This window comes from Gekko japonicus, unplaced genomic scaffold, assembly GCF_001447785.1.
Source record: "Gekko japonicus isolate JY-2015 unplaced genomic scaffold, Gekko_japonicus_V1.1 scaffold299, whole genome shotgun sequence".
Taxonomy (NCBI): Eukaryota; Metazoa; Chordata; class Lepidosauria; order Squamata; family Gekkonidae; genus Gekko; species Gekko japonicus.
Window position 1 is genome coordinate 458,469 of NW_015170896.1, and position 9,592 is coordinate 468,060.

Sequence of the window (9,592 nt, forward strand, 5' to 3'; positions counted from 1 at the left end):
GGGATGGACTAGATGGCCTGTATGGCCCCTTCCAACCCTGTGGTTCTATGATTCTAAGAGTGGGGGAGTGTAAATGCCACAAGATCACCCAACAAGCTTCAGCGTAGAGTGGGGGATTTGAACCTGGGTCTCTCAGAACTAGTCTGACACTCAGGGCTATTTTTGGGCAAGGAACGGAGTTCCGGCTGGCTCCCAAGTTGGCCACGCCCAGCAGGAACTCATTAGCATAACAGGCCACACCCAACAGCAGAAACCCATTAGGATTGGCTACATAAGGGGTGTGTGGCCTAACATGCAAAGGAGTTCCTGCTCCAAAAAAAGGCCCTGGGTTTTGACAACAAACAAGGTAAACAGAATAAGAAGCAAAAGGTGGGTGTGGCTGGATGACCACACTTCTGCTAACATGGAGGCCTAATGTGCTAATGAGCTGTGCTGTCAGGGGTGTGGCCCAATATGCTAATGAGTTCCTGCGGTTGGGTGTGGCCTATTATGCTAATGAGTTCCTGCTGGGCTTTTTCTACAAAAAGAGCCCTGCGCTACACCACCTGGCTCTCATAGCTTGTGACAGAACGTGACTTTTTTAAACAACAGGAGGCATTAAGTATAAAAGGACTGAAAAGTCTCCCTTTCCTGGTCTTCATTTGAGACAGAGACAGAGAGAAACTTGGTCCTGATGACTTCTGTCCTTTTCTTACATCACCGTTCGCATCCAACCAAGCAAACAAGAACAGCCCAGATGCCTCCCCTAAGCCAACGTGACTCATCAGACATGACTCATCAGGCCAGGTGCGCCACTACTATCCCCAGTTAAGCAGCAACACCCAAAAGTTCACTGAGTCCCTGACAGGCCACCGTACCTGTCTGTTTAACTGTGTTTGGATTGGTGGATTGTGAGTGACACAGGCTAGGCACCAGCCAATGGCCTGACTCTCATGCCCCTCCATGGTATCCCCCTGCATAATCACCTTGTTCATCTCGTCCTCGATACGACAGTCCCCGATCCCCAAATCCAGCAACTGTGTTGTCGTTTCATTGGGGAGTCCCTGGTACCAGATGCCGTACTGAGTGTTTGAGACATTCCTGGCAGGGAGTGGGTCATGAGGGAAGGATCCATTGAGCTGCAGGTGAAACAGTCTGTCTATGTTGCTAGAAAAACCAAGAACAAAACATTGGAAGTGGGGGAGGGGTCAGAAGTCTTACGTCCCTGCAGAAAAAGAAGTGGGAGTAATTATGCATACAGATCCTCTGCGTTGGTTCTGCTAACGGTAGCGCCTTCCCTCAATCCAAGGGGTGCTGAGTCCTCAGCCTTTAACACATTTTGTTTTTCGAACCAAAGCTGTTCTCCTCTGCAGCACTGCTGTTGACTGTGCCGATGTGATCCTTCTTTCAAGCCCAAGGATTTCCAGGCTCGCTCTTGCCACAAACCAAAGATCATGAGGTCTGAACACAGCCAATAAAGTCGGCTGCTTTCTCACACATCGGATAATGCACTTTCGATGCACTTGAGCGATCATTTGCAAGTGGAGTGGATTTCATGCAGGAAAATCCACTGGCAAACCATCACTATAGTGCACTGAAAGGGCATATCCGATGTGTGAGAAAGCAGCCCTACAGCGCAATCCTAAACAGAGACGTGAGAAAGCAGCCCTACAGCGCAATCCTAAACAGAGACGTGAGAAAGCAGCCCTGCAGCGCAATCCTAAACAAAGATACACCCTTCTAAGCCCATTCACTTCATTGGGTGTTCAGTCTGCTTGGGACTGTGCTGTTCATGTAGTCTAAGGTAATGGAAACAGGTGCAATAACTACTAATTCCAGCACACACAAAAAAAGATGTTCAAACATGTCAGCAGAGTAAATTTTGGTTGAAGTGTGCTGTTTGCAAATTAACAGACTGTGTATGTGTACTGCTGGACTCTGGCTTCATCTTCACATCTTTTTGTTAACTCTTGCACTTGCGTGCTAATTTGCAACCATCTGTTGATCTTACCGGCCACCTGATCCAATTTCAGCCCTGCAGATGCATCTGGGCTCTGAGTGGCCCCTCCTCACGGCTGCCCCCCCCCTCTCCGTAAGTAAACCTTAGGAGATCTTCTTCCATTTGCCTGAAGAAGCTTACACTTTGAATAAAACTTTGTTGACCTAGGTGCCCCTGGACTCAAGCTTTGTTCTGTGTGTGTGTGTGTGTGTGTATGAGTGACAGAAACATAGGGCGTGATCACATGCACAATTAGCCACGCCATAGGCGTGAATGCCAGGTGGATTTAAAGGGCACGATCAGACACAAACATCTGGGAAGCGCTCCGCACCCGTCAGCAACCCGTTTTGCTCCACCACAGAAGCGGAGTAAAAAGACACCGGGGAAAGTCCACTAGCAAATGGGTAGCTATGGGCCACAGATGGACTCTCCTGTTTGATCGCTCCAGCACGCTTTCATGGCATCAGGATGGTCTGATCAGGCCATCCCGACTCCGTGCCATTGGGATGCGCATCATTGCAAACTCCATAGGGAGCCCTCGGTGCTGAGATGCGATTCAGATTCATCGATTCCCCGTTTAGAAACTCATTAGGATTGGCTACATTCGGGGTGTGTGGCCTCACATGCAAAGGAGTTCCTGCTACAAAAAAGCCCTGGGTTTGGACCACAAACAAGGTAAACAGAATAAGAAGCAAAAGCTGGGTGTGGCTGGATAACCACACTTCTGGTAACATGGGGGTGCGGCCTAATGTGCTAATGAGCTGTGCTGTCAGGGGTGTGGCCTAATATGCTAATGAGTTTCTGCTGTTGGGTGTGGCCTATTATGCTAATGAGTTCCTGCTGGGCTTTTTCTAAAAAAGAGCCCTGACTGCACCCATAGATTATACGCTTCCCAGGGAGAGAGGCATGGTTCAGGCTTCACAGTAAACCATGCCTCACTGCTATGTGAGTAGTGGTGGAAGGGGCTGTCAAGTTGCAGCCAGCTTACTGCAACACCTACAGGGGTTTTCAAGACAAGAGACAAACAGTGCACGGTTTCCCATTGCCTGCTGCTGTGTAGCAACTCTGGACTTCCTTGGTGGCCTCCCATCCATGTACTAACCAGGGCCGACCCTGCTTAGCTTCCGAGATCTGACAAAATCAGGTTAGCCTGGGCCATCCAGGTCAGGAACATTCAAAAGGAGGTTCGGTCTTACTTCTGTGATCCCTGTCCCTGACTCTCTCCATTAGCTAATTAGTTGCTTTTACACACACACACACACCCAAATAATAGATTACTGTTACATTTGAACCAGCAAACAGTTCATCCTGCCAATCAGGATTCCAATGGGGGGAGGGGTGTTTCAGAATTTGGAAACCTTGCCTCTGTGGCAACTACGCACAAGTTACTGGTTCATCCATAAGGGAAGTGTAAAGAAGCAATGTCCTTGCAGCATGGGGGAGGAGGCAAACGGAAGCAGGATTACACGAGCAAGCCTGACGCTCTTTGGGAGACCATTCACAGAAAGTCCTCCTCCACCGGGACAAACGAAGCAGAGGTGGTGTTCGGCTGGGAAGCGACTAACCTTTCCACACATGCCTGGGCGATGATATTGGCACGGAAGCCCAGCACGGCAAACACGACCAGTGTGGCCAGCACCGAGGTGAAGAAGTTGACCATGGCGACTAACAGCCCGTCGATGTGGCAGTTGTTGTCCCGCGAGTTGTAGCTGGAGTAAGCGATGATGGTGCCGAAGCCCAGGCCCAGCGCGAAGAACACCTGGGTGGCTGCCTGGCGCCAGACCTGCATGTCACCCCAGACGGACAGCTGGGGCAGAGGGGAAAAGCGGAGAGCAGATGGTTACACGGAGAACGGCCCACAGGGGCTGCACTTCGAAAGGGGGAACAAGGACCCGGTCACACGGAGCATTAGGCACGCTAGAGAGATGGAAGATAGGCGGATTTTCCGGGCGTGATCTCACCGCCACATCTGGGAAGTGTAGAGCTCCCATGGCTCACCCAAGGCTTCACTCCGAAGATGTGCTGTAAAAAACTAGTACCTCCGAGGTACTAGTTTCCAGAAACCGCGGGGCAAGGGCGGGCGTCAGATCACGTTTCCGGTGTTAGCTCGTGGCATCCGACGCCCGCCCATGTCCCATCGCGAAAAGTTTTTTTTTGGTCAAGTCTCTCTCCACAGGTGCGCACAAGCACCCAACGGCGCATACTAACACTTGGGTTAAAAAAAAACACACAACCCCCGCGGCGCCGCTTCTTTGTCGCGCCGCAGGAGTGAGGTATGATCGGCACCTTCCCCCAACCATGGGACGGCGGGCAAACAGACACGCCCCCCCCCCCCCCGCGATATCTTGACCGTGTGACCGGGGCCCATGACATGCTTCCCACCCCACTTCTTTCAAAACTTATTTGTAAGTTGTAACATTTACAGATGTGGACATAACTGCTGTTCCAAAATGGGAAAGGATGGGGGACATCTGTTTGTGGGAAGCAAGGGAGCGCCTCATCAGCGGCAGCGTTTCTGCAGGGGCCCCGGCTCTCTCACCTTGGGTGTGAACATGATCCGGATTCCGTCCATCGCCCCGTCTAGCAGCAGTGCCCGCACGAGGAAGCAGAAGAGGACCACGTAGGGGAACAGCGAACTGAAATACAGGACCTGCGGTGGGATTGAGAATACGGGCAAGCATGAGGTTAATGAAGCTTTCGGAAGAATCATCAGTGCAAAGGGGTCGCTTTAGACTTTCAAACTGTCCATCACTCCCTTTCTCAAATCCCACCTGTGATCCAGGGGAATACTCTGATTTGGAATTGGTCACGGAGGAGCCACTTGAACGTAATTTTGATTCAATGGGAGGGAGAAAAGAGCACCCCTCACCCACAGCCATACTGCTCAGCTGCTTCTCAACCCAACAAGGCTGCCCCAGAACCTACTCAGTAACTAACTGGAGCCACAAGCTTACAAATCTCTATCTTGTTAAAACCCACAAAGAGCTCCGTTTAAAAAGCGGGGCAGAGATGTAAGAGAACAGTTGTCCTTTTAAGTTCTTTTCTGGGGATATTCTAGACGTAGTGTATTACTGTGGAAGATGAAACATTATGAAAGATTTCATGCTAATTATTGAAGATCTCATGCTAATTATTAAAGATTTTATGCTAATTTATGCTAAGCATTATTAAAGATTTTATGTGAATTTATGCTTAGCATTATTAAAGATTTTATGCTAATTTATGCTAAGCACTATTAAAGATTTTATGCTAATTTATGCTAAGCACTATTAAAGATTTTATGCTAACAATGAGTATCGGCTTGGTTAATGGACTCCCATTCCTTGTGTTTAATTCCATGCCGCAAAGGAACGCACCCATTTAGGGATTTTGTCAATATGCATATTGATTTTCAGTTTAGGAATTAAGTAGTCCGGTAAAAGGAGTCTGTCACCAGCTGACAGTCATAAGTATTACTGTTCAACTGGGGTGTCGCTGCGCATAAGAGGGAAGGAAACAAACACGGTTGCAGAGGTCCAGACCTTGCCGGAGGACTTGATGCCTTTGATCATGGCGAGAGCCACCAGGGCCCACGCTGCAAAGAGGCAGCCGGCAAGAGCGAGATTGAAGCCCCCACTCTCCTCAATGGAGCCGGTCACGTTCAAGGCGTTACGGTACCAGAAGAAGGCGGTGGGAGAACTGCGGGTACACTCCATTTCTGAGAAGAGAATAAAGGGTCACTCACAGGAACCATTCAGGAGGGCCTTTGTATAAACAGAACAGGGTGACACGGTGAACGCCTCTGACATTTAGGGTAGTGCCCTGACCTGGATAGCCCAGGCAAGCCCAATCTCATCAGATCTCAGAAGCTAAGCAGGGTCGACTCTGGCAAGTGCTTGGATGGGAGACCTCCAAGGAATACCAACAGTCAGGAGGTGGGGGCAGGCTTTATTCAGCCAACTCGCTGAATATCCTCCAGGCCCCCAATAGGGGGTCAGTCACCAGAGGTCGCCATGACTTCCAGGTGCACACACACACGCACACTACAAAAATACCAAAAAAGAAAGAAATAAAGAAATTTGGGGTAGTTTTGATTGCTTTATATCGTTGCACTGTTTATCTAATTTTGTCATTTCCTTTTGCTGCATTGCTGTTATATTTATTACACCGCTCTTATTATTACATGGCTTTTAACTGTATAATCCACCTTGAGTCCAACTGAGAAAGGCCAGACTACAAAAGTAGTAAGGAAATGAATAAGAGAACAGAGACGGCAATGCAAGGGTCTTAGGGACAATCCATGGGAAACGAATTTTCCATCCAGAGAACTCTGCAAGGCCAAGCGTAGGAAGAGCCGACCATGCACGCACCAGCTGTCCTTCAGTCTTTACTAACCTTCTTCTGTGTGGTTGGATACTTCTGGGCAACTTTCCCACGGCAGGGGAAGCTGGAAGGAATTGCCCAGGTAGTAAATACTCCAGGCGATGATGACATTGTAATACAGCGCGACAAAGGAACATACCTGTAGGTAGGGAGGAAGAAAAATCAGTACCTCCACAACCGTGCCGGGGAGGGGGCTGTGATTCGGAGAGGATCCTAATCACAGCCCCAACTGGGGGAGGGTGGTGGTGACTGCAGGATGCAGAAATGCCGAACACGCATGCACTGAGGATCTTCGACAGGAAATCGACTGCATCCATTTGCCCCAGAGGTCAATGATTCACTGGAGTGCCACATTAATCTGAGATAATGTTGCCAGCCTATAGGTGGGCTCCCCCGAATTACAGCTCATCTCCAGACTACAGAGATCAGTTTCCCCGGAGAAAACAGATGCTTTGGAGGGTGAACTCTATGGCATCGTGCCCCACTGAGGCCCCTGTCCTCCCCAGGCTCCACACCCAAATCTCCAGGAGTTTCCCAACTTGCATCTGGTAGCCCTAGCCTCCCATCCTCCGCTGACGGCGAGGGGGAGCTGGCAACCCTACTCTGAGACCAGGGTTAGGAGACCAAGTCCTTCTCCCTCCAGTTCACGTGAAGCGGCCTTCCACTGAGTCAGACCACAGGCCTATCGCACTCTCTCTCTCTCTCTTTTTTTAAACAGATAATTTTTATTCTTTTTCATAAACAGCATAGATTTACAAGGTCAGCATGAGCACAGTCAGCTCCCAGTGGCTTCATACATTTCGTACAGTTTGTCGGTATTATACAGTTTGAAAATTACCATAGATGCAGAGTGTTTATTATATCAGGTACTGTTTCTTTGGTAGACAGATGTACTCAAGACTTTTTTTGTAGAAAAAGCCCAGCAGGAACTCATTAGCATAATAGGCCATACCCTGACTGCACAGCTCATTCGCATATTAGGCCACACCCCCATGTTACCAGAAGTGTGGTCATCCAGCCACAGCCACCTTTCGCTTCTTATTCTCTTTACCTTGTTTGTTGTCAAAACCCAGGGCTTTTTGCATGTAGGCCACACACTCCTAATTGTAGCCAATCCTAATGAGTTGCTGCTGTTGGGTGTGGCCTATTATGCTAATGAGTTCCTGTTGGGCGTGGCCAACTTGGGAGCCAGCCGGAACTCCGTTCCTGTGCGTTCCTGCCCAAAAATAGCCCTGGATGTACTCGTCTGGGGTACCATATACATACAATGTCATTCTGACCACCTCTAGATAGATTTTGTTTCAGAGTATCTCAGATTTTGTCCATTATATAAAGGTTCCATAGCTTTTTGTATCAGAGGTTTACATTCAGCCTACTCTTGTCTACTCTGACTGGCCGCCGCTCACCAGAGTCACAGGCCAAGGTCTTTCACATCCCCTGCTCCCTGATCCCTTTAACTGGAGGTGCCAGGGATTGCACGGGCCCTGAGCCCTCCTTCATTACTGACAGCTGCCAGAATACTGACAGTTGGCTGAGTCTATTACATACGGCAACGCATACAGATTAAAAGGAGACAGACAGCAAGGGAAAAACCTTTTTGTCATAGAAACTAGAACTCCCCCCCGCCCCCATGGGCTGGTTCTGCACTGCAGGCAGCCAGTTGCCGACCTCTGCTTTAGAGGTTCCAAACCACCCCTGGAGACTCACTATGCAGCTTGCGAAGCCGATGCCCACTAGGCGGGGGCTGATGTGCTTCCAGACCCCGATGCTGCCTTGGCGGATAATCTGTCCAGCTGCCAGTTCCAGGAAGAAAAGTGGAATTCCAATGACGAAGAGGAGCAGCAAATATAACAGCAGGAAAGCGCCTGTGTGGGAACAAACAGAGAGATTCAGGTGCAAGCCCTTCCCCTGGCAACAGACTCCAGGCTCCCTTAAATCACCTGTTCCTTTGAATCAGCAATAATTTGCCCTGATAGGAATAGCCCAGGCTAGCCTGATCTTGCCAGATCTAGGAAGCTAAGCAGTGTCAGCCTTGGTTAGCATTTGGATGGGTGACCTCCAAGGAATACCAGTTCCCTCTAAGCTGGGTTAGTGTGAGCTAGCTCACAGTTTTTTAGCCCCCGGCTCACACCTTTTTGTCTTCGCTCAGGAAGGATGGCTCCAGAGCAAACTAATCTATGCAGTAGCCCAATCGCTCGCTCACAACTTTCATGCCAGTAGCTCACAAAGTAGAATTTTTGCTCAGAAGCCTTCACAGCTTACAGGGAACATTGCCACGCAGAGGCAGGCAATGGCAAACCGCCTCTGAAACGTCTCTTGCCTTAAAAATAAGTCTAGCACGCCACCTAGTGGTGCATACTGCTAAAACACCTAGAACTTCTGGCTGACAGACAATCTTAGGATCTCCTGGCTGTACTACACACACTCCCATACGATAGTTAATTATTAGCAATCATTTAAGAGCAAGGGGAGCCTGGTTTTACCACCCCTCCAGCCTACAGAACTGAAGACCACCCTCTTTTTTTCTGTACTTGCTGCTTCCAAGTAATTCATATGAACAGATTGGATCGTGTAAGGAACAGCATACATGGTACTACAATGCATGCTCATAAACAGCTGCTTCCTGGTCACCTATGGGGAATAAAGATTCCCTCCAAGCAACCACAGATCAGTTAAAAGTCCAGGCATACTGTTAGCTAAGAAGAACCCTCCGCCAGCCCTGAACACATCAAAATTGCTCCTTTCTACTCACCTCCCCCATTTTGATGGCAGAGGTATGGGAATCGCCAAACGTTGCCAAGCCCCACAGAGAAACCAACTTGGGCTAGGATATATTGGGCCTTGGACCCCCAGGCAGGCCGGACCATGGGTTCATCCAGGAGCAATTCCCCATTCTCTTCACCTTGGTGGTTTGCTCCAGATTCTAGGTCTGCTTTGGATTTTTCCATCAATGTAGATGGGCGACACACACATACACACACAAAAAAAAACACCCTTACAGCTAGGTCCTATCACCTGTATACATTCAGACACCTATACACTTGTCAACGTACACGACTCAGGTATGCACACACTTGTCTTGTACAGCCGGCCACGCTAGCACATCTTCTTGTGAACTGCTGAAAATGCTGGCACACAAGCAAGCGCACGCACTTTTTCGCACTCCCACAGAGGTACCATGCGCTCTCCAAACATGCACATCAGTATGTGTTGGCTGTCCTGCACAGCGGTCCGGGCACCACGTGACACCCC

At 49.3% G+C, this 9,592-nt stretch overlaps 1 protein-coding gene across 1 annotated transcript in view; it reads right to left on the reverse strand.

Annotated features, from left to right (window-relative positions):
- The window catches only part of SLC6A16 (solute carrier family 6 member 16), a 17,777-nt gene extending 8,480 nt beyond the window's left edge, over positions 1-9,297 (reverse strand). The window contains exons 1-7 of the mRNA XM_015418534.1: positions 9,093-9,297; positions 8,048-8,205; positions 6,353-6,479; positions 5,500-5,675; positions 4,518-4,628; positions 3,544-3,785; positions 966-1,146 (exon numbers count right to left, since the gene is read on the reverse strand). Coding sequence (XP_015274020.1) covers positions 966-1,146; positions 3,544-3,785; positions 4,518-4,628; positions 5,500-5,675; positions 6,353-6,479; positions 8,048-8,205; positions 9,093-9,288 — 1,191 coding nt within the window. The 5' untranslated portion in view covers positions 9,289-9,297. The remainder of the gene's footprint in view (positions 1-965; positions 1,147-3,543; positions 3,786-4,517; positions 4,629-5,499; positions 5,676-6,352; positions 6,480-8,047; positions 8,206-9,092) is intronic.
- Between the last annotated feature and the right edge of the window lie 295 nt (positions 9,298-9,592).